Source organism: Pongo abelii, chromosome 4 (assembly GCF_028885655.2).
Source record: "Pongo abelii isolate AG06213 chromosome 4, NHGRI_mPonAbe1-v2.0_pri, whole genome shotgun sequence".
NCBI classification, from domain to species: Eukaryota; Metazoa; Chordata; class Mammalia; order Primates; family Hominidae; genus Pongo; species Pongo abelii.
In genome coordinates this window covers 7,700,582-7,726,467 of record NC_071989.2, presented here as the reverse complement: position 1 = coordinate 7,726,467, position 25,886 = coordinate 7,700,582, and the positions used below count along the sequence as shown (strand labels likewise).

General features: G+C 40.5%; 1 protein-coding gene across 3 annotated transcripts in view; it reads right to left on the bottom strand.

Moving 5' to 3' along the window:
• Window positions 1–25,886, bottom strand: part of ADCY2 (adenylate cyclase 2) — a 430,421-nt gene that overhangs the window by 117,836 nt on the left and 286,699 nt on the right. For all 3 annotated transcript variants that reach the window (XM_024247608.2, XM_054555396.2, XM_054555397.2), the window contains exons 5-10: window positions 19,458–19,606; window positions 14,398–14,509; window positions 11,575–11,702; window positions 3,425–3,583; window positions 2,472–2,604; window positions 924–1,100 (exon numbers count right to left, since the gene is read on the bottom strand). In XM_024247608.2, the coding sequence (XP_024103376.2) occupies window positions 924–1,100; window positions 2,472–2,604; window positions 3,425–3,583; window positions 11,575–11,702; window positions 14,398–14,509; window positions 19,458–19,606 (858 nt within the window). The remainder of the gene's footprint in view (window positions 1–923; window positions 1,101–2,471; window positions 2,605–3,424; window positions 3,584–11,574; window positions 11,703–14,397; window positions 14,510–19,457; window positions 19,607–25,886) is intronic.

Here is a 25,886-nt window from a genome sequence, read left to right as displayed (position 1 = left end):
TAGTCACATTTACTTTTAGTTGAAAAAAGATGAAGAGAAGTTGGGAGAAGAAATATAAGTAAGCCAAAACATAAATGCTGAGCCCCTGCCTGTTGGGCGTGGGAGTGTCACTTTGAGACCTTGGGACAGGTGGGGGCCCAGGGCGACTGAAAAACTCCACTTTCACCTGACAACTGGCATGTTCTTTCTCATTAGACAATAAGAATTATGTAATATTATATTTTAAAAAAGCTGTAACTGCATCCTTAGCACAGTTAATAGCATTATACATGAAATTTTACCCCCAGATAGTTTTAAAATCTAAAAATACTTTGGGGATTATCCTAAGTGCTTGGTTGTATTTACTTTTCTCTCCTCCTATGGGCCTTTCTATTTTCCTTCTCCATTGCAGCCATCTTATCGCAGATGTCCCTGGTGTAAGGAGCTTCAGTGCTTTCTCATATGCTGGAAGTTGCAGGGAAACATGCAACCATAACAAGATAGTATCCACTGCTGCCAACACAGCCTGGACATTTGGGCAATGAAGAAATGGCCTTGATGATACTACTTAAACTCCAAGGGCATCATGCCTTTGTCTTTTTATTAAGAATCTCAAGGCTTTCTACTTCATGATAAAAGTTTTTCTTAAAAAACCCCTTAATTAATAAATAATTGTATTTAATTGCTACTATCAGTTGTAAATAGCACTGTCTTGGGTTATGAAGCTATAATGCAAAATCACGCTAGGGTGGAACCCTTAGCAATGTCGGCATGGAGCTCACTCATACCCTGATGGTTGTTCATAAGGGCCTCTCTGAGAAGAAGAAGGTGATAAGTTTGTTTCTTACAGACAGGAGTTATTTTGGCAGGAGATGCCCAGCCTTTGGTTTTGGGAAGTTAGCTTTCCCCCAGTGCTCAGGCATTGGAGGCAGGGGAGGTCATACCGTGGTGCTGATCTTGCCGTTCTCTGTGGTCATGCTGTCCCTGTGATGTAGGTGTGCAAAGGGCTTGGCCGCCCCCCAGGACTCCAAGTACCGGGTCATGCGGACCGAGGCCCTCATTTTGGCTCCGTCGAGGGTGTGGCGAGGTCTGAAGAGATGCTGGGGGCTCCGTCGTTCTCCCTTGGGGTGAGAAACAAAGCATCACACCTGGCACAGCACAGGGCCACACATGATCCTTTTGCCATCAACCTCATTGGACTAGGGTCATTCCTCCTGACAGCCCTCTATTCGCCCTCTGTGTTTTCTGTCCTTATTCCTTCAGTGTTACTGGGGAACACACTATTTAAGTTGAGGGAATCTTTTTTCAGCTAGCAAAACATACATGTAATTGAGACTTAGAAAATAATGACATGTTAATGGACATTTTTTATTAAGTAAATTCTTAAAACAGAATGTGCTGACCTGTCTAGCTTTTTCTTGATGGTTGTGTTTTTCTAAAGTGATAACTGTAGCTGTTTCTAATGCTACATAGCCCCAAACATCGTGTTTTGGTGTTCTTTACCTGAACATAATGTTCTTTGTACATGTATTTTTTGAGCCTTCCGCCGCCCATCACCTCCCAGTTCCTGCTGCTTGCCACACATCTATCTCCAGATCGATCATCAAGCTAGTTGAAAGTTTGTCTTCAAAGGTGAAACTGGGGCTTCCCAGATGCTACCATAAGTAAATGTCCATAAAGTTGATCTTGTTGATTTTATGATATTGGTTTTCATGGTTCAGAGGTCTTTCTTGCTGATATTTGCACCATTTACCAGCTGTGTAATTTGGGAAGAATTACATAACCCCTGAAAGCTTCAGATTCTTAATCTGTAAATAGTGATAATACCCATTTGGCAGGAATTTGAGAAGGGTTAAAGGAAACGAGAACTCTAAGCCCCTTGATCTGGCCTAAATGTGGTGTGAATGAAATAAGAGATAGTTTCTCACTGTTTGTATGGGGTGGATCATCTTCCAGGCAATAGATATTCTTATGTTACGGAAGGTAAATATGCTTATGCATACAGACAATCTCGCAAGCATGTTGATGTAATATTTATGTGTTAACCTTTCAAATATTTCTTTTCTTTTTTTTGTATATGTTCATCCTATTTTACTTAATTGGATTTTTATCTTCTAAAGTCCTAAGTCAATCATTTTCTCTTTATTTAATTTCCCAACTGACAGGTGTCAACAGCTGTGCCCACTGAGAGGCTTTCAGATGCAGCATCCACCAAGGAATACACCAACTAACACACATGACGGCCTGAACTAGCAACCTGCATCAACACCCTCATCCTGCAGACAAGCAATGCATTTCAACTGCTCATTTAATAAGTATTTGAATTCATAATTACAAAACATCTTCCGTAATTAAACCACCATATGCATTTAAAATATTTTGGGGACAAAGAGTAGCAAAGAATTATATTGGATATTGACTAAAAACACTTATGAATATCAATAATTTGCTCCTCCTCCCTTTTCATCGTAGACTCTTAAAATGATACTGACCTTGGGGTTGATTACAAAGTAGGTTTTCACCAGGTGCTGTTTTAAATATGGGTCCCTAATGTCACCATCTCCCTCCTCCACTTTATAAGCGCCATTCAAGTGCTCCAGGGTGACGGAAGAAATGTGAACACGTCTGAAATTGCATTTTAAAATCACAGTCAAGACATAAAAGGATAAGTGTGAAGAAAGGTTTCTATTTGCTCATGATTTCTGAAATAATTTATCCACCAAATGAAGGAAAACCTACATGTTCTTAGGAGCACTGACCGCAATTAAAGTTTATATTCTATTGACCACTGCTTTGGAAAGACGCTCTTAGAGGTCGTGCACTACTAGTTTTGGAGCTTCTCTGCACTCACAGAAACCTGCACGGTGGGTGTGGTGAATTACAGCAAATACAACTGATTATCTTGAATTTTTGTGAGAATATCTTTGAAATGTATGTCATGGGCATTTTAGGAAGTATGCTAATCTGTATAATAATGTAGATTTTCTTTCTCAGTGCTTGCTCTCTTGCTTCTCTAAACTATAGCCCTTGATAAAGATTCTCTTGACTGAAATATGTTATTCTCCCCAGAGAAGAATGCTGTAGTCACTTATTTTAATATAATGGTTTTAGAGGTCAACAGTTCTAGACAGATGCCATATCTGTACTGTTTTGTAAAACGTCTTTAAATCAGATCTCTATTCATACATTTGCAAATAAGTAAAAGTTTGTAATTTACTGTCTGATATTCACAGTCTTTGAACTATGGACAATAGGGGTCATGGTGTAGGGACTTGAGAACTCATCTTTATCTGCTTAACATAAGAGGCCATTGGGCATGAGTAACATGATACCAACAGAAGCAACAGAAGTGATCAAAAACTGAGCACTCCGTCATTAGGCTGATAATCTGTCATTCCTAATAGTGCTGCCTGCTTGAAGAAAGAAATCCAATGCTTGGCCTTACCCAGGGACCCCTCCAGCTTCCATGTGGTTGGCCAAGGTCACATCATGTGACCACACATCATACTGCCACTTCTGCAGACCAATCACGCCACACAGGACATTCCCAGAATGCACGCCCACACGCATGTTGATATCAACTCCAGTAGCATCCCTCACTTTCCTAAAGAAAAGGGAAGTAAGATTATGATCAAGTAACATCCACTGTTTCCTTTAACTCTTGGCCAATTTTCGCAGTATTTTATTATTCAGAATTTTTCAAACTGTCGGAAATGACCATAAACCTTCCTATGGGAGGAGATCACTCCTCTGAGCTAAGAACGGTTTTTCCTTCCAGTCACTCCAGACTAGACCAATGTTCTTGCTATTAAAGCCAGATCAGGCCAGACTATAGTGATGACAAAACATTTTGGCTATAACTTTTACTTCTGCAATGAATATGTATCAAGCAACTACCATGTGCTGGCACATGTCTGCATTTTCATACTAGAATCACGTGACATTGCCTTGTAATGTCAGAAACAGTCTTAAACAGGGTTTGCAATTTTAGTGCTTAGCACAATGTACCTCTCCAATGAATATCTTCTGCTAACAAGAGAACAATATAGCTCATTTGTGAGCTTAATAATGATTTTAGCCTACATAAGAATTTTTAGCAAAATAATCACGACATTAAGCCTTTCCAGTTGTGCACATTCTTTAACGAAAAGAGAAAAAATACTTTTTAGGACCTTATCACCAACTCATTAACAGAGAAAAATGATGAACTTCAATGAAGAAAAAATGGAAATGCTTGGCAATGCTTATTTGTTCTTGCTGGCTGAATACATTAAAGTAGTATTGCAAAAAAAGTATACAGGAAGATGTTTCTAGTTACATCTGAAGAATTACCCCAAGAGGCAATGTGGAGGGAAGCAATGATGCCGACTGCAGCACAATCAAAGAAAGACACCACTACTTGTGAATCGTAGTGAAACGAATCATTAACATCTCAAAATGGCATAGGCATGTATGTCATGCTTAAATGATATAATGATACCATTTTAGCATGCTAAAAATGATCAAACGAAATGGACCCACGATATAAAAATAAATCGCACTCTGAAAAAAGAATATAGAAAGATATTTTCCTTCCCGTTTCCTTTCCTTTTTTTCCCTCACTGTCTTCCTTTCTTGTTTTTGCAAAAAACCCATCTACCCATTTGGCTCTATGCAAGTCATCCAAACCTTTCCTTCCCGCCCCACAAAACGAGCCAGAGCATCAGCAGGACAAGGAGACCCACCCCCACCCCTCTGCCCTGTATCTGCAGGCTGTGGCTGTGCGAGCACTGGGGCGTCCCTTCCTCCAGACTTTGCTTATAATGACTCCTCTTCCTGCTCCCCATGCCCCCAAGCCTCTCTTTGGTGTCATGTGGCCAGCTGGCATTGTTCTTCCGGGCTCAGACACAGCCCCATTCAGAAAGGCGTTCTGTGCTCTCCTCTCTAGGCTGGTCTAGGCAGCCTTGCTGCCTCTGTCCTCTAACTGCCTTGAGGGCAATTAGCACTCCCTGTCTGTCTCCATCTTGGCCCTCAGCAGAAATTCAGCCTGGGTGGACACAATCTCCTCCAAGTGGATTGTTTACCTCTCAAAGGGTTCAAGGCCCAATGCAACAGCACAACTTCATACAAGTTTACTAATGGACCAAGGTCATTTTTGAAAAATGTACTGTGCTTCTGTCTTTGAGCAATGATGATTCTGAAAAATTCGTTAGAGAACCCATAATTGTTCCTAACATTTTATGTTGTTGAGAGGACATTTCCAACCACGTGATGTTTCTGTTTACCAAAATAGGCCAGCAGAGAGCCAAGGAAGCAGAAAAAAGGAGTCTCAGATTGTCCATTTGACAGAGCTGAACTCCTTAACGAGCTGACTGGTGAAAACATTAAAACCGTCTCCATGTTGTCTTCTTTTAAAAATGAGTTGACCGTGGGTTCAAATGAATCAACTAGCCACATGTTGTTTTTTTTTGCAGTGGCGCAACCTCGGCTCACCACAAGTTCCGCCTCCCGGGTTCATGCCATTCTCCTGCCTCAGCCTCCCGAGTAGCTGGGACTACAGGCGCACGCCAAACTGCGGGGCTAATTTTTTGTTTTTTAGTAGAGATGGGGTTTCAATGTGTCAGCCAGGATGGTCTTGATCTCCTGACCTCGTGATCCACCTGCCTCGGCCTCCCAAAGTGCTGGGATTACAGGTCTGAGCCACCGCGCCCATCCAACTAGCCACATGTTTTGTTGCATGTATATGCAATTTATATGATCTGTAGAAAAACGCTGAAGTCATTGCTTAAAGCTTGCAACAGTAGTAGGTAAGCAGTACAGTTTAAGAGAAGGCTTAATCCCTTATAAAATCAAGGTCCTGAATATTACTTGATTAAAAATAATTTACATGTTCATGGCAGAAAAAAGAAATGTTTCTAAGCATTGGAAATGTTCCAAAACTGCAGCTGAAGTGCCTCTGCAGTGGTGCCTGGGCTAGCAGGGAATGAGGTGCTGCTAAGTGTGGAGGTGTGAACACAGAGGGAAGAGCAGGCAGCTGTCTGGGACTCATGCTGCTGGTTCCTATGACACTGAGACCATCTGGCAAAAACCCAAGTGCCAGGTGTGCATGTTCCCCTCACCGGCTTAAAAAATGAAAATTCCTGTCTGGTACCCATCCCACCTCATGGCTCAATGAACAGGAATGGAAATGTGCATCCTTGCACGGGAGAGAGGATGAAAGTGAACAAACAATTCCTGGAACGTGCTGAGATGTTCTCTCTGTTGCTGCCCTTTCATGCGGGTGGGGGTATAACAAAATAAACTTTTTTTTTTTGGACAGAATCTTGCTCTGTTGCCCAGGCTGAAGTGCAGTGGTGTGATCTTGTCTTACTGCAACCTCCATCTCCTGGGTTCAAGTGATTCTCCTGCCTCAGCCTCCTGAGTAGCTAAAATTACAGGTATGCACCACCACACCTGGCTAATTTTTGTATTTTTGTAGAAACAGGGAAAATGGCCATACTGCCCAAGGTAATTTATAGGTTCAGTGCCATCCCCATCAAGCTACCAATGACTTTCTTCACAGAATTGGAAAAAACTACTTTCAAGTTCATATGGAACCAAAAAAGAGCCCGCATCGCCAAGTCAATCCTAAGCCAAAAGAACAAAGCTGGAGGCATCACACTACCTGACTTCAAACTATACTACAAGGCTACAGTAACCAAAACAGCATGGTACTGGTACCAAAACAGAGATATAGACCAATGGAGCAGAACAGAACCCTCAGAAATAATACCACACACCTACAACCATCTGATCTTTGACAAACCTGACAAAAACAAGAAATGGGGAAAGGATTCCCTATTTCATAAATGGTGCTGGGAAAACTGGCTAGATATATGTAGAAAGCCGAAACTGGATCCCTTCCTTACACCTTATACAAAAATTAATGCAAGATGGATTAAAGACTTAAATGTTAGACCTAAAACCATGAAAACCCTAAAAGAAAACCTAGGCAATACTATTCAGGACATAGGCCTGGGCAAGGACTTCATGTCTAAAACATGAAAAGCAATGGCAACAAAAGCCAAAATTGACAAATGGGACCTAATTAAACTAAAGAGCTTCTGCACAGCAAAAGAAACTACCATCAGAGTGAACAGGCAACCTACAGAATGGGAGAAAAATTTTGCAATCTACTCATCTGACAAAGGGCTAATATCTAGAATCTACAAAGAACTCAAACAAATTTACAAGAAAAAAATCAAACAACCCCATCAAAAAGCAGATGAAGGATATGAACAGACACTTCCCAAAGAAGACATTTATGCAGCCAACAGACACATGAAAAAATGCTCATCATCACTGGCCATCAGAGAAATGCAAATCAAAACCACAGTGAGATACAATCTCACACCAGTTAGAATGGCCATCATTAAAAAGTCAGGAAACAACAGGTGCTGGAGAGGATGTGGAGAAATAGGAACACTTTTACACTGTTGGTGGGACTGTAAACTAGTTCAACCATTGTGGAAGACAGTGTGGCAATTCTTCAAGGATCTAGAACTAGAAATATCATTTGACCCAGCCATCCCATTACTGGGTATATACCCAAAGGATTATAAATCATGCTGCTATAAAGACACATGTACACATATGTTTATTGCGGCACTATTCACAATAGCAAAGACTTGGAACCAACCCAAATGTCCATCAATGATAGACTGGATTAAGAAAATGTGGCACATATACACCATGGAATACTATGCAGCCATAAAAAAGGATGAGTTCATGTCCTTTGTAGGGACATGGATGAAGCTGGAAACCATCATTCTCAGCAAACTTTCGCAAGGACAAAAAAACAAACACTGCATGTTCTCACTCATAGGTGGGAATTGAACAATGAGATCACTTGGACACAGGAAGGGGAACATCACACACTGAGGCCTGTCGTGGGGTGGAGGGAGAGGGGAGGGATAGCATTAGGAGATATACCTAATGTAAATGACAAGTTAATGGGTGCAGCACACCAACATGGCACATGTATACATATGTAACAAACCTGCATGTTGTGCACATGTACCCTAGAACTTAAAGTATAATAAAAAAAAAGAAACAGGGTTTCACTATGCTGGACAGGCTGGTCTCAAGCTCCTGACCCCAGGTGATTGGTCCACCTCGGCCTCCCAAAGCACTGGGATTACAGGCATGAGCCACCATGCTCAGACCATAATAACCATTTTATTGATCACCTTGTCTACTATACATGAAACAAACAGAGGAAGAATGTGGAATCCCTTGTTCTGGAAGTGGCAGGTAACAGGGACGCAAAGCCATTGCCTGACTTGAGGATTGAGTTGAGGGATCAGCAAGAATTGGGAGAGGTCCCTCAAACCTGTTGACATTACTGAGATTCTGCACACATAAGATATTACTGATGCATCAATGATCAAAAATAAATAAAATGTGGTATATACCCACAGGGGAATATTATGCTGTCATCAAAAGCATCAAAAGGTGCTGACACATGCCACCACAAAAATGAACCTTGACAACACTAGGCTGAGTGACAGAAGCCAAACACAAAAGGAAAGATATTATATGATTCCATTTACATGAAATATCCAGAATAGTAAAAATCATAGAGACAGAAAGTAGAATAGAGATGGCCAGGAGTGGGAGAAGGGGTAATGGGGAGTTACTGCTTAATGGGTACAGAGTTTCTGTCTGGGGTGATAAAAAGGTTCTGGAAGTTGACAGTGGTGATGGTTACACAACATTTTGAATTTACTCAACATCACTGCACATAACTGTATATTTTTATGTATCATTGTACATTTTTATATACACATAAAAATGATTCAAAGGGTAAGATTTATGGTATACATATTTTATCACAGTAAAAAATGTAATAGTATTTCTAATGAACTGGTGACATGCCAGTGCATGTAATGTAAGGATTCTTTCTCCTAAAACATCTTCAAGACATTGGAATAACTCAAACATTATGGAACTGGAAACAGTTCATTCAAAAGCAGAAACAAGGCTTTAGTAAATGGGTGGATTCTTTAATCCAATGTGTTATTGATGCACATAATTTTGCCCTTCATAAGACTCTTTTCCGCAACTAATTGAAAAGGAAATAAAACAAATACCTCCCTCCAATAGTATTCATTTCACCTTATGTTTGAAACCAACATTGAGGTTGTCACCAGCGGCAGGTTACAAATTTGAAAAAAAAAAAAATATTTTTTTCAATCCAATAGTTCCACTGATTAGATTCACTTACATCTAGATCCATAGAATTAAAAGTAGTTACTTTTTAAAAAAAGCTAAAAACTATTTTTCATATATCAGAGAGTACATATGATTTACTTATGGGAAGAAGCAATTATGGCTATTTCTCACACTATGCATTTTGTATAGGAAACTGAGTTCACACTAACCACTCTTTCCATCTCAACTCCCTCATCGACTTCATTTCCCTCCCATTTCTGATCTGTCCGACAGAAGCATGCAGGAGTTTGCTACGGAGCTAGTGAATATGGAACATGCGGGTCTCTCCATCTCATTGGCTGAGGCTGTGTGTGTGTGTGTGTGTGTGTGTGTGTGTGCGGTGGGTGTGAGGGGGTGGGGAGTGGGGGCATTAATCTTCCCAGGACCATGCTGGGGAAGTCACCTGTTAATATTTTAGTTGCTTCAGCACATGACCAACACAGTGACAACAGGATTTGATGTATTCTCACATAAAGCCCTTTCTACTTTAATCCTGAGACAAGGAATGAGAACATCAAGCTCACAATTCCAACCCTGTTCAGATTAAAAAAAAAAAAAAAGTTGAGGGTAAGGTCAAATAATTTGACCAAAATGGACAATCAAAAACCCAATGAAGTACAATATTGCAATCATGCAGTCAGCAAACAAAAGGCTTTATTATTTATAAGAATATTCTGGCTTCTACAAAGGGCATTACTAAAGAAGGTATTGCTAATATAATTGTGATGCTGGTAATAAAAATTACCCTTTTACCTTATATTTTTACCTTGTAGCAGTCAATGGTAATGATATCATTATTCTAGGTAAGCAAATCTTCTCTGGAATCACAGTGAAAAAAATTACAGACACAATGCAGAAAACATACGTTACAAATACAAATTAAAATTAAATTCACAGAGCGGAGCATTTTTGACTCAATGAAAATATTTTTGTATTGGTTTTTACATTAACTGCAGTCTGTTTGTAAAAACTACCTCTTCCCTTACAATGTGTGTGAAGCCACAGAATTTGTCAGAAATTGGAAAGATGATAACATGTGCACACTCTCACCTTAGGATCAAAGAAGACGTTCAAAATTTCTTTTAAAAATCACCTTTGAAACAAACAAAACTGTCCTTCCCTATAGATTTCCAACTCAGTTTCACTGTAATCTAAGGCTCATAGTAACAATACTAGGCTGGGTCAGGCAGTGCATACCTGTCATGTCAACAATTTGGGAGGCCAAGGCAAGCAGATCGCTTGAGCCTAGGAGTTCAAGACCAGCCTAGGCAACACAGAGACACCCCGTCTCTACAAAAAATACAAAAATTAGCTGGATGTGGTGGTGCTTGCCTGTGGTCCCAGCTACTTGAGAAGCTGAGGTGGGCGGATTGCTTTGGGCTCAGGAGGTAGAGGCTGTAGTGAGCTGTGATCTTGTCACTGCACTCCAGCCTGGGTGACAGACCATGACCTTATCTCAAAAGCAAACAAACAAACAAAAATAATACTAAACACTTAATGAAGTCTTACTTTCCATTGCGTTACTCACATCCCAATAAATGGGTTTCTGCACAATTATATTTAAATGCACAATAATGTATTTAATGCCAGTAGGCAGAACAACAGAAATAGTCACAGGTGAGATTTACAACCCCAAATTGTTAGACAGTTAAAAAAATGCTTACTGTTGTTTCCTGACTCAGGAAACAACAGATGCTGGAGAGGATGTGGAGAAATAGGAACACTTTTACACTGTTGGTGGGAGTGTAAATTAGTTCAACTGTTGTGAAAGACAGTGTGGTGATTCCTCAAGGATCTAGAACTAGAAATTCCATTTGACCCAGCAATCCCATTACTGGGTATATACCCAAAGGATTATAAATCATTCTACTATAAAGACACATGCACACATATGTTTATTGCAGCACTGTTCACAATAGCAAAGTCTTGGAACCAATCCAAATGTCCATCAATGGTAGACTGGGTGAAGAAAATGTGGTACATATACACCATGGAATACTATGCAGCCATAAAAAACGATGAGTTCATGTCCTTGGCAGGGACATGGATGAAACTGGAAACCATCATTCTCAACAAACTAACAGAGGAACAGAAAACCAAATACCGCATGTTCTCACTCATAAGTGGGAGTTGAACAATGAGAACACATGGACACAGGGAGGGGAACATCACATACCAGGGCCTGTCGGGGAGGGGGTGGGGGGAGGGATAGCATTAGTAGAAATACCTAATGTTAATGATGAGTTGATGGGCTCAGGAAACCAGCACAGCACATGTATACCTATGTAACAAACCTGCACGTTGTGCACATGTACCCCAGAACTTAAAGCATATAACAAAATGCTTACTAAGCAGTCCACTTACTTTATGGCTTCACACATGTCCAGCCCCATTTTCACACAGTTCTTGGCATGGTTAGGGAGAGATATAGGGAGTCCAGATACACAGTAGTAGCAGTCTCCTAAAATTTTAATTCTCATGCATTCATTCTCCTGGAAGAATAAATTACAGAATTTCAGTTGCATTAAGCACTTGCAAAATGATCCAGATTCATGTAATATCATCAAGCACCAGCTCTGCTTACACCATTCCAGGGGCGTCTGGAGAGAGCAATGAGAACCAGTTGGGCTTCCCTTCATTACTCAACCAGAATGAGCTGCCCTCCCCTACATGCCGATTTCCAAAGAGGAATAAAGAAAGAAAAAGGGAAAAATGAGAAAGAAGGGAGAATGTTCTGGAATGATTTACACTTCATAGAAGCAGAGAACGATGGTGATGGGGCCAATCTCTTTAGTCTGAGCAGCTCCAAACATTAAGGGTGAAATAAAACATTCTATGCTCAGCTGAGTCTTTCAGAGTAGAAAATGATGACCAGCACTCAGTATGAATTAGAAATCTCAAGTCCTTCCCTACTGTGCTTATGGTTTATTTTATTTATTTTAAATCCAAAGCAGATTCTTACCTGCAGATATGTTGCTTCTGATAGACATCATCACACCTAATGAGCTGCCATTCAATACTGCCAAGTAATTTAAAACTTAATTCTCATCTTAGGCTCGACGGTTTTAATGTAAAATTTGACTACCTCATTATTTTCTGGGCTAAATTTTGTATTTATATTTTAATATTTAGATTAACTGCATTCATATATGTTGATCCTATATTTGTTTCTAACCCTTTGATGCAGCTTACAGACTCTTCAGTAAAATAAAAGAAAAAGAAAAGCAAAAAAAGATGTACCAAATGCAGGCATTTTTTTCTCTAACATGAACATAGGCTTATGTATAAACTGAACACATTTGAAATAATCAAGTGAACACATCTTCTCAAGCATGTGTTAGATTTGCTGAATATTTTGCATATTTTTTCCCTGTCTGATAGTGCATAAGCCAGGATGTACTTTCATATGTATCTATAGTACTACAGATGATGTGCTTAGTAATTCTTGATGACAATATCATAAATAAGAAAAAGGCAAACCATTACATATTAATCAAGCTTCCCTCCCATTCTTCCTAAACAGATATTCTGAGACTAGAAAACATGACAGTTAACAGCGAATGGCAATGGTTTTGAGTTCCTTAGTGTAAGGTTATGTGCTTTACATAGTACTCAGTGCACTGGGGTATCTGTTTGCCGACAATAACCCCCCGTTATTGAACTGTGAGCCATGAACTCATGTCGAAGGCACACTGTCCCTCTGACCAATGATGGATAAACCAATGGCTGATAGTCAGCCAAGGGTGTATACTCCTTTGTTCCAGTGATTAGAGGAAGTCATCTTGAGTACTTCTGTTATGGGTAATGAATTGTGTCCTTCCAAATTCACGTTAAAGTCAGTCCTGATACCTGTGAACGTGAACCTATTTGGCAATAGGGCTGTTGCAGATTTAATTAGTTAAGACGAGGTAGAACTGGAATTGGGTGGGCCCTTATCCTCTAAGAAGGGGAAATTTGTTCACCGAGACAGGCATGTAGAGAAGAGAATGTCATCTGAACACTGGAGTTATGCTGTTCCCAGCCAAGACTGAAACGTTTCTTCCTAACATGAATAGGTAGTCCAACAAAAATGACCTTTTATTAATTCAAACTTTTAAGGCATCATTTAAGTTTCAAACCTTTCTTTTCTTATAAATGAACACCCACAAAACTCACCCCCTTCCTCTGGCTTGGTAAAGGAAGGAAGCAGAGCTGTGCTTTTACTGATTTTTTGTAATCTCCAGCGAGAGCTGTCATGGTCAGTGGAACTACAGAAGGCAAAAACCTTTGGGAGTTTGGCCCAAGAATGATCACGCTAACATCTGCAAGCCAGATTTCTTCCGAAGAGACTCCGCTGGAATGTTCTGTCTTGTTTAAAAGTGATCTAAATCACACAGTGAACTAAATTTAGGATCTATTCTTCCATAGCTAAATAACTGATATTAGTAGGCATAATGAAGCATTTTTGTTGTGGTTCTTGGGAACAATTCAAAGAGAGAATTGACCAGAAACATTTAATGAGAAGTACAGGGCTTGCAGGAAGAAACTTTTTGTCATTGATATTGCCACCAGCAACTGTGGCAGTTCTAATAAATAACAGAGTCTAGTGTAGTTTCAGACAGTTTCATGTCATTTCCTGTCTGTGAAATTTCCCATGAAAGAGCATATGAATGGAAGATGCTAAACTTCCATTTCTGTTTAAGTGGCACAAGAATCAAAGGATTAAAATGAGACAAGAGTAAGTGAAGGCTTTGCATGGAAGATATGCATTCTATTTCAGGAGCTCTTCCAGGGTCCTGCTTAACAATAGGAATAGAGGATGTTGGCAACTAGAGGAGTGGAAATGATTCTACCAGATCTTTGACATGGAAATGCCTAAAAGAGCACCTTAAAATAATACCATGTAGAGGGATTTGCAAATGGAATCTCACTGCCTGGAATGTATTTATTATATGTGTGCTGAATTATACATAGGGGGAAGATTTAAAATAGACAAAAACGTGATAATGATATGCCATGGCGTTTTTTCATCCCTGAGACAGGTTTGAGGCTTATGAAAGATCAATAGCAAAGAAATCCAACAACTTTTACAAACAACATTCCTAAAGGATGCTTTTATGAAAAAGTAAACTATTGATAGGTGGATGAAGAAAAACGAAACCAAGAGTTTAGAAATCTTCAGAGAGGAAGAGGATCCATAATACTCACCTTTGCAATTTGATCAAACTTTCCGAAGAGCTCATTCAGCATGTGGACTAGTTCTCCCGGGGAGCAGTCACTTGCCAGCCGGGTAAAGCCAACGATGTCAGCGTATAAGATGCTGTGGGAAGAAAGGAGGTGAGGAGACAGAGTTTTCCAGTTTATACATTTTTTTAAGAAAGCAATAATAATTTTTCCACTAAAATCATGTAATTTTGCTTACACTTTATATTTTCATGAGTAAGATGTCATTTTCTCAGATTAAGAATATATAAACATTTTTTTGAACTTGTTAAGCATTTTTTGAGGTTAAACTTTTGTAATTAAGATGGGGAGTGAAGCAGCAAAATAATTTTAAAAAATTCTGTTTGTATTGAGTCAAAGAAGAAACTGGAAAAATAATCCTCTTTTTATAAAAGATTACTTAAATGATTCTGGAGTCCTTCCTATCTGCCAGGATGACGCAGACATGGAATATCTTCCTGACGTTCAGAATTTAGCTGGGAGGATGTATTGAACAAATGTGAACATCAACAAATGTCCAATCACAAATCATAAAAAGGGTTACAAAGGAAAACGAGACAGTGTTATGAGAGAGAAGAGTAGGGGCAGATTGGACAGTGAGGAGGCCGGGAAGGTCACTCTTAGGAAATGACAGAGCAGCTCCCTTCACGGGATGTACACACTAGGGAAGGCGAGTGTGAGATTCCTCAGAGCTTTTTATGTGTTTAAAATAGGAAAACACAGCACCTGTGTGCGCACTGCAACTTTTCCTACACAATAACATGTTTCTGATTTGTATCAAGGTCTTATAAAGAAGCCTAAATTTCTGCAGGTGGTTTGAGATTCACAAAGTGAATATGTATGCCTTAAGATGTCCCATGGAACAAAAACAACTACTATTTCCCAGCCATTAGGATGGCTCTTACAAAACATACAAATAATGGTTGTGGATGAGAACCTGGAGGAGTACACATGCGTTGCTGGTGGGAAGGTAAAATGATGCAGCCACTCTGAAAAACAATATGTTCGGTCCTCAAAAAAATTGAACAAAATACCATATGATTCAGCAGTGCCACTTCTGGGTATATATCCAAAGATCTGAAATCAGGAACTTGAATGGATATTTGTACACGAATGTTCATAGCTGTAGTATTCACAACAGCCAAAAGATGGAAGCAAACCGAATGTCCATCAACAGATGGATGAATAAACAAAATGTGGTCTATCCATACAATGGAATATCAGGCAGCCTTTAAAAGAAATGAAATTCTGACATGTGCCGAAACTCCTGAAAACATTCTACTAAGTAAAATAAGCCAGGTACAAAGAACAAATACTGTATGATTCTACGTATATGAGGCACACAGTATAGTCAAACCATAGGGACAGAAACTAAAATGGCAGTTTCCTGGGACTTGGGGGAGGGGGAGGTGTGGAGTTATTGTTTAATGGGTTCGGAGCTTTAGTTTGGGATGAAGAAAAAGTTCTGGAGATGGATAATACTGATGGTTGTAGAACAACGTAAGTGTCTGTGATCTAACCGAACTGTGTACTTAAAATTGATTGCAATTGTAAATGTTATGCTATGCATATTTTACAACAATAAAAAATGTACAAAAAGGGGCACCAGTCAGCAGGGTCTCAGCCAGAGCAGGGCAGGACTCTGCTGTTGGCCATACTCTGCTCCTTCTGCTAAGCCCAGGATGTGTGGCTGCACCTTAGAGGAAATACTTGCTCCTCTGCTGATGGACACGACCTGTGGGAGACCTCTGATGGTTACAGGAAAATCAGGGTTTCTAGGGCAGCTTTACCCTCCACTCTGTTCAGATGATCCCGTAGAAATCATCCCTATTTCTTCCATGCTGATTTATAGTGGCAGGGATCACAAGTGCTGAGCCATTGTGCAAGAGGAAGGATGAACGATGCTCGCTCAGAGAAAGAGTCCCTGATTCAAAGCAGTATCAGGGAGGTAGCATGTGTGGATGGGCAGTTGACTCCACTTCCTTCTTGCTCACGTCATCCACAGTGCTTCTTGTGCTCAAACTTACAGTGAACAAAGCAGCTCTGAGATAGGCTACCTGTAGATAGCTTAAGCTGGTCCAGAGGTTATTTTATAGCAAAGGGATTTAAAAAGTAAGCAGGTGGCCGGGCGTGGTGGCTCATGCCTGTAATCCCAGCACTTTGGGAGGCCAAGGCGGGTGGATCACCTGAGGCCAGGTGTTCGAAACCAGCCTGGCCAACATGGCGAAACCCCATCTCTACTAAAAAGTACAAAAAAAATTAACTGGGCACGGTGGCAGGTGCCTGTAATCCCAGCTACTTGTAAGGCTGAGGCAGGAGAATTGCTTGAACCTGGGAGGCGGAGGTTGCAGTGAGCCGAGATTGCACCATTGCACTGCAGCCTGGGTGACAGAGTGAGACTCCGTCTCAAAAAAAAAAAAAAAAAGAAAAGAAAAAAGAAAAGCAGGCAATTGTGATGCAAGGTACAAAGCTGCAAAGGATTATGGTAGAGAAAGCACGTGTACTTATAGGACCATAGAGGAAGAAAAACGCCTCGTAGAACCTGACCATATTGCCACTTTAGAAACATCACTCCTGCTGTGGCAACCTGGACGCAGGCAGTTCAGTTACAACTATATCCTTGGAACCCTGGAAAGCCCCACTGAAGGTCTATAAGGTGGTGAAATAGAAGTGGACAGACATGGGAGATAGGAAGAAGAATGAACTAGATTTGTCACTAATTTGATGTTGTAGCGGGGGTTGTCTGGGAGAGGGAAGCATTGAAAATGAAGATCCTGTTTCTGGCTGAGCAATAGAGTTCAGAAATCTAGGTTTGTGCAAATCAAAACAAGTGTGTAGGGGAAGATAAGTAGTCCAACTTTGGTTGTGCTATGCTTGATGGTGGTGTCTTAGATGCACGTTAAGTACATGAGTATGGAAAGCTATGGTTGAGGCCTGTGTATGAGCATCATTTAGGTGGGAATTAAAGTCCTGGAAGAGGACTGGAGAGAAACCGAGAGGAGGTAACAGAGAACCCCCAACATATTCTCATTTACAGGAGAGACTTGATTTAGGGAAAAGAAAAGAACAAAACAGATTGTCAGAAGAAAACTAAGGGAATGCAATGTCATGAGACAAAGGGATGGGAAAATTCTTTAAGTGGGAGGACAAGGCCAAGGGGTCAGGTACACTTGAGTGGTCAAAAAGTGACTTAAAAATATTTCCCAAGATGGGAGGGGCATTGCTGAATTTCAGACATTTAAGGCTAGAAAGAGCCATTAATAGCATAATACACTTAGATAACTAAATGTTTCTTCTATAATCGTATAGGCAAAATGCTCACAAACCTGAAGGCAAGCCAGTATTTTAAATAATTTTACTCCTTAACATGTGTGAACTTTCTTTAAATGTATTTAGTTTTTACTATCATGTATCCATCCAGTTGTGCTTCCTTAGATGCCATTCATACACATATGAATGCCATTCATACACATATGAATGCCATTCATAACATATCTGTTACCTCCTTCCTGATATGTCCTATATCACACTGACATCTGTGTATGCTTGGGTATTATATAGCTAATCTAAAATCTGGTGTCAAATGAGATTTGTCCTAGCAATGTCTTTAAGTAACAGTTAAATTTGTTTCTTATTAACAAGCTTCAAAAAACAGACCTGAAGCAGCCTCACTCTTCTAAAAACTCTAATGACTAAACTAAGACCATCAAAACATAACAGATGAGGTCAGATACATGCACAGGTTACTTATGGCGATAACTCAGTGATATGGTTTGGATTTGTGTCCCCACCCAAATCTCATGTCGAATTGTAATCTCCAGTGTTGGAGGAGAGGCCTGGGAGGTGATTGGGCCAGAGGGGTAGATTTCCCCCTTGCTGTTCTCATGATAGTGAGTGAGTTCTCACGAGGTCTGGTTGTTTAAAAGTGTTTGGCACCTTCCCCTTCCCTCTCTTTCTCCTTCTCTGGACACGTAAGACGTTCCTGCTTCCCCTTCACCTTCTGCTGTGATTGTAAGTTTCCTGAGGCCTCCCCAGTCATGCTTCCTGTAAGGCCTGCAGAACTGTGAGTCAATTAAACCTGTTTTCTTTATAAATTACCCAGTCTCAGGTAGCTTTTTTATAGCAGTGCAAGAATGGACACATACACCCAGCTAGAATGCAAAGCAGTGTATTAACATACTGAGTGGATGAAAGAACAAACCCCCGAAAGATGTGGTACTGGGAATGGGAGGGGCACAGAAGTCGAGATGGTCTGGGTGGGCCTCACTTTGCTGTGGCTCGGAGACAGAGGCAGGAGAGAAACGGGAGGGACGATCCTCTCCAGCCTGAAGTGAGGCCTCCTTACAATTTCTCTCTAGAGCTCATGGGAGACAGAAGCCCCACATCAATCTCTTTCCCTACTATAATCCCATGATGATAACATGTTAGTTTTCTAGGCACTGTAATTCCCAGAACGACTCCTGAGAAGTAGATATGAGTATACCAGTCTCAGAAAAGCAGTAACTTTCATGGTAAATTAACTAAGGTGCACATCAGTGTTCTGTGACTTTGGTCACTGGTCTTCCAGACCTGAGAAACTCATCATGCTGGTGGAGAGAGGAACACCCAGCTTCCCTGGGATGTGTTGTCTTCACAGAGGCCCTGCTCCTGCAAAGTCTATTTGGAGGACTCAGTCTTGTGCCTGGAGATCCCACAGACTCTCCCTCCAATCTTACTGCAATCTGACCACGGGGTTTCCAGAATGAAGACCCCGCTGTCCCCCTCACTCCTTTCTGTGATGGATGCTTGGCTACAGAAGCCAGGGCTGTGAAGGACAACTCAATCCAACACAGCAAACAGCATCCTATTTTCTCATCTTAATGTGAAGGCCCCGAGAGGCAGGAACAGGTGAGTGGGATGGCAGAATCTGTGTGATTATTTCCCCTGCAAAGGATCCACTGTCACAAAGGAGAGATGGTGATATGAGGTGTGAGATCCCAGGCAAAATGTCTCCAGTCAGGCAAACAGACTCCCAGACCAGCCAAGGAGCAAGCATAGCGTCATACCTCACGTTGGTATGCCGCTTCACGTACAGGTTGTGGAAGTTATTTGTGTTCTCCATCTGGCCCGCCTTGGGGCCCTGCAGCCTCTGGATGATCTCGGCTTTCATCTCCATGGCAATGTGGGCCGGCAGCAGGGAGAGCAGAAGCCGCTCCTGTACAAGGTGGGGAAGGAGGAACAAATGTCTCTCAGACACCTCGGGGGATGACCAAATAACATTGGAGATCCTCACTGATTTGTAGGAAGGCCAATTTGGGAATTCTTTCCTGGAAGCTAAAATATAGATTCTAGAAATATATATTGGGAATAAAAAGAGATTTTCTAAGGTCAGACTGTATCATGATATTATTTATTATTTATTGAATTCTAAGTGTGTGTTCTTCAGTATGAAGAATAAATGAAAGCAAAGTTATTTCCCTAAAGATTTTTTAATCTATTTTGATTTTAAAGTAGCAAAGCCAAAACAATATTAAAATTTCAGAAACCACGGGTCAGTCTGAGATAGAAAACACTCATTTTCGCCTGCATGTTCATTTCTGAGCTAAAATACTAGCTTTATTGCACTTAAGAAAGACAGCTGATATTCCACCTATTCCACATTTCTTAAATAAGATAAACGCTTTCAAAAATTTCATTTCCTCTATGATAAGCACCTAATCCTCTTTAGTAATTCTAAGCTATTATAAAAATGGAGTCAGAAATGTTAGCTTCTGTAAAATGTCATCCATAAGAAACTACAGGTGGAACACAAGGAAATGATAACATATGAGCTTTTTGAGTACTTTTGGTCTTTATATTCAGTAAGTCCAGGAAACAATAAATATTAGTAAACAATATTGTACTCATTTTAACATAAACTTATTTTAGTTAGAGTGGCATTTTCTCATTCTCCTCAATGAAAATACACAATAGTTTTTGGAGGAAAAGCCTAACAGAAGGGTAATCTTCAGGACATATAGCCATCCTGGAGAATTTTAATGTTAATACATTTTAGAAATCATCATATTCTTCAGCTATTGTAGAGTTTAGCAACTGATATTCAATGTTGATAAACAAACATTTGTTCAATGAAACACTTTATCTATCACATCTTTATCTATCACATTGTCTCTCTTTCTCTTTTTCTTTTTTTGGTAAGCTGATGAGGGATTAGGGGAGGAGGGGAAGCTCGGATTTGCTTCCAGGTTCACAGGGCCAGGTGTCTATCTCTTTGTCCACTCCTAGTGCACATCACTTTGGTGGCTGTTGGAAACTTCCACTGAGAGAGCTAAGGGTGGGTCAGGAGTTCACTCTGATGCAGATGGGATGATCCTCCCCCCGGCTCATCCCTCCATGGAAAGACAAGGGCAAAGGCAACAGAAAACACAGTATGTGGTCATGGGGGAAGCTCAGTGTATAGAAGCTAGTTTCTCCATGTACTGGCATAACTGAGCATTGATCATTTATTCATTCATTCATTCATTCGCTTATTCATTTATTCAGAAAGTATCCATCTTTGACCAATAAATGCCATGCCCTTTGTAAAGCACTAATGGTAAATTAAAGAAGGATGCAGAGACTGCTCTGCTTCAGTTGCCCTTCTGTTTCCCAAGAGTCAGGCATTAAGCTTCCTCCAAACACCAGCCTGTCCATCTAGTCTTGTCTGACAGCAAGTGCATTGTGTGTTGAAGCCTTGGTTATGAATGATATGATACCAGAGACCCTGTCGCATTCTCCTTTGATTTACCATTAGCGCTTTTGAAAGGGCATGGCCTGATCCAGCTCTCGTCTCAGAGCCCACTTGAAAAAACCAGGGGGTTTGTACTAAGTTAATGTGCTTCTATTTCTAGCTTTCATCGTCTTGATATAAAGAACTACTCCATCATCTACTCACTTTTGGCTACTCATCCCCAAAATGCATAAACTTGCCACTTGTCTTCAATTTCTCTATGCTTTGGCCTCTGTGACTCATGAAATGGTTAGACCTTTGGGAAACTCTAAAGGTAATCAAACTCGTGATGTGCCCATGGAAGTGTTTAGCAGATAGAAGTTGTCCTGTAAGTTTAGGGATTGAGTTCTGCTAGTATTGCCTCCACTGAATTCCATTTCTGCAGGTCCTCAGTGTACACTACAGTGAGGCACCCTGTGGGTGGCCACTTCCTATTCTTTCTGTTTATTGATTAATAGATGGAATAATTGGATGTGAGACCAAAATATTACATACAAAGGAGTTATAATATCTAAAGTCTATTCATACCAATAGAGGAAAGCTGGTGAGGAAAGTGTGAAATTTCCATCCACAAACATCAAAGACCTGGTCAGGCGTGGTGGCTGACACCTGTAGTCCCAGCACTTTGGGAGGCTGATGCGGGCAGATCACCTGAGGTCAGGAGTTCGAGACCAGCCTGGCCAACATGGTGAAACCCCATCTCTACTAAAAATAAAAAAAATTAGCTGGGCGTGGTGGCAGGCGCCTGTAGTCCCAGCTGCTCGGGAGGCTGAGGCAGGAGAATCGCTTGAATCCAGGAGGCAGAGGTTGCAGTGAGCCGAGATTGTGCTACTGCATTCCAGCATGGGCAATAGAGCGAGACTCTGTCTCAAAAAAAAAAAAAAAAAAAAAAAATCAGGAGATCTGTCTGGTCATATCCTCAGACATGAACAGAGGAGCCCCTGATGGGAGAAGAGAGGCATGTGGCTTTGAGGTTTCCCCTTGAATCTGTCATAATCAAAGCAAGTAGATGTTGAAAACAAATGTTAACTTCTAAAGCAGTGATAAGGAATATTAACATGTAGACTATAAATAATTATGGGTCTGGATCTAGGCTATCTATTTAGAAATTCCAGTAGCATCTGTACATCTACAGAGATGTCTTAAGATTGGCTTGATTAGGTTAAAACCCATTTTGTACTCTTTCTGATGGGTAATGAGTCAAGGGCTGAGACAAGATGAAATGCATCAAGCCACAGGTGCTCAGTGTACATAACTCTCCATTAGCAGAGCTTATGATGATAACCTGTGTGTACGTGGATTCAATACCATCTTCCATTGAATTTAAAACAATCAGTCAACTTTCTCAGTGTTTACATGAGTTTCTAGCTATCTATAGCTGAGGCTGTCAATATCCTACTCATATTCGCTTCTTCCTTGCTTGGGGGTCACTGTAGATTGTTCCTTCCTAAATGTATGGTTTCCTGTGTGTCCGCTAATGAAGAGGTAGCTGACGAATAAATACTCCAGCTTTTGCATCAACATCCCTCAGTGAGAAATCTGAGCATGGTCGGCACATTGCTCAGAGAGTCCCAGGCAAGACTGAGCCCTGCTTCCACCATCGGCCCCTTTCATGAGCTGACCTCCCTCTTTGGAGGGAGTGGACCTCATGGTCCCACACCCTCACCCTGCTAAAGAGAACCACTTCCCAACTAAATTACGGTACCCAGACCCTTGTCTTAGGATCTGCTTGTGGTAAATCTAACAGACTTTTCCAAGCATCGTCTTTCCTCCTCCTATATTCTGTAATAAGATTATGCTAAACCCCAAATCACACAGAGCCGGTCCTTCCTGAAAGATACAGATTCTAGGATCAAAAAAAGAGAATCAAATATAGTAATCCTTTTCCACACCCAGAGCCTCATTTAACAACCAAATGTAAGTTAAAATCTTTATTTTAGACCCATATGTAGAAGAATGACTGACTTAATAGGTGGTTTAAAAAATACAGAAAGTAAACTTCATATGTTGTACAAAACAAGAATTTTTTCTTTTGTTGGAAGTGTTAAAGAATCCATGTGAATTTAGACTGAAATGAAGATGTTGGTAACTGCCACCTAGCCTAATAAAAGAACTCAAGCCTTCCTCCTATCATTCAATGCTGGCACCACTGGTGGATGGTAGATAGCACCGCACCTGGTGACAGCTCAGGGTCCATGCTTTGAGTGTGCATATGCCCTCTAGGTGATCACAGTGCTGGGCAATTGAATGAGTTTCCGAAAAAAGCCTGAGCTCAAAAGTGGTAAAGCAAGACTCCTTTTAAATTTGTCTTTCTCCTCTTTAAAAATGTTCTGATCTGAAGGAAAAGACCACTATTATGGCATACATGATAAATTTCAGCCCAATTTGTAAAATCTGACAATGTTAATGCTTCCATTAATATTTTAGCATTTTGCAAATGTAGCTGTGTGCCCTGCCAAATTATCTGAAAGCAACACACACACTTAAGTGCTTAATATACTGGGTACAACTTAGCTACATTATTTTCCCAAGTTTGTTAGAGAAATTCCTTAAGGATACTTTTGAAAAATTAAGTTGTCATTAAACCGATTGATGCACACTGGTTATTACTTCTTTCTCTTTCTAGTAAAGCTCATGCAACTACTGAGAATTTGTCTAATTCCAGCATATTCAATGGTTGTCTGATTAATAACTTGCCCTTGATTTGGGGGTTCCATTTAACACATCCCTTTGTTAAACCTCCAATTATTATTCATTAGCAATACATTTTTCTTAGAACTTGTTCTTTTAAATTATGTCTGATATAAGAGATACAGAGTTAATTTAGTAAATTTCAATGTACTAGTGATCAAAGTTCAGAACAATCTGAGCTCTGAAGTGTTTCTAAACTAATGAAGCAAGGCAGACATTGTAACTATATTTTATGTCTTCTTTTTAGACTATTTCAATTGGTAGGAAAATCCAATTGAAGCAAAGAAGACTTGTACTTAAATTTTAAGCTAAGATATAGAAATACATACTATACCCTGTTCCTTCAATAAATCATGCATGTAATAGATACTTAAAGCTCCTTTACTTTCCAAATGGGAGGATAACAATGAAACACTCCTTTCATATGAACCTTTAAGTTTTTCTTTTTTAATTCTTATTTTAAATTCAATTTCAATTACATCAGGATGCTAAATCAATGGGATAAACATATAGGATGTTGTAAGTTTTTCTCCTTCTAAAAGAAAGTAGCTAACAGAGTGGACAAACACCAGATCCCTAAGCAGCCATTGGGCCACCTGTGGCTCCCTCACCCGTGTACTTAGGAAACAGAAATCATTTAATAACGTCCTCCAGTATCAAAAAGCTAGTTGTCCATCATCACAAAATGTTGCCTATGCTGCACCTCCCCCAGCTCCTATCACACATCTTCCCTTGCAGGAGGCTCCACGTCTCCCAGTCTCAGACAATAATGGTCCTCCTCCAGCCTCAGCCTTCATCACCCTGTTCTCCCAACAACTGCTACTGTTGCTGTTTCCCATTACAAAATTCAGCTTTTTCTCTTAGGTCCCTCAGTAGAATTTTTGCTTCATATCAATCAATTAAAACTCTCACTCTTACTATTTGAAAGATCTTGCTTTATCTTTCTCTGACTTTTACCAAAAAAAATTGGTCATCATATTCACATGGGATGGATAGTAGAAATGGCTCTGAAGCAGGAGAAGATGGGATTCCACCCTTTCTCTGCCACCTCAATTAAATCGGTCAGCCTTTGGGGCCCAGCTTGGTCATCTGGACAATAGGTCTCCTGGGCTAAGGAGTTGAAGGCCTCCATGTCCATGTAAGGGCGCAGCTCTTCAAAGAACCATGGGAGGCCCTTTCTAGAACTTACCTTCCAGCATCTTAGAGATGACTACATCCTGCTGCACCCAAGTGCCCAACCACTAGCACCATGCAGAGGAAAGAACCAAAGTGCTCAAATCCCCACACGGTGGTGAAGACTGCAAGTCCAGATGGCCTGAGGGCAAGGAGACTCCAAGTGGGATCCAGAACTAGCACCCAGGGAGGAGGCTGAGTCTGGGCCGTATGTTCCTTGCAGTGTCTCTGACTTGTGGGAGGAGGATGAAGAAGGGCTGAGATTACTGAGGAGCGACTTTAAGGGCCCGTGTTTTCACATCTGTGTGCAGAGGGAAAGTCAGCCTACTTCTTTCAAGCCTAGGAAACTGGAATGTTTTGTGCATATTAAAATCACTAGGCACTTCAGCAAATCAGGTGACCCTTTTATAAGACAGCAAGTGCTTTCCTTGCATGAATATCTTATTTCACTTAACAAACCCTGGTCACATATAATATCATTTAGATTTAAACATGTTTTGACAAAAAAAAAAAAAAAAAAGGCACAACAGACATAGATGTGGCTCCGAGGGACTGAAGCCAGGTGGTCGTCAGCTGCAAGTTGAGACTGGATGGAACTCGTCTTCCAGCTTCACAGCCAGCTCTTTCCATCCAGCTGGATTTGCAGGTTCAAGGAGATGACCAGAACATTTTTAGAGAGTACACTGTTAAAAGATGCTGGAAGGAATGAAATTGTCACTCACATGCGATGACTCTTCAGTTAACGGTTAGAGAAGAAAGTGCTAATCAAGTCAAATTATAAAGTATGTCTATGGTCACTGATGACAGTAAATTGGTATTTCTAAACTGGAACTGTTTATCATCAACAGTCAATTCAATTCTC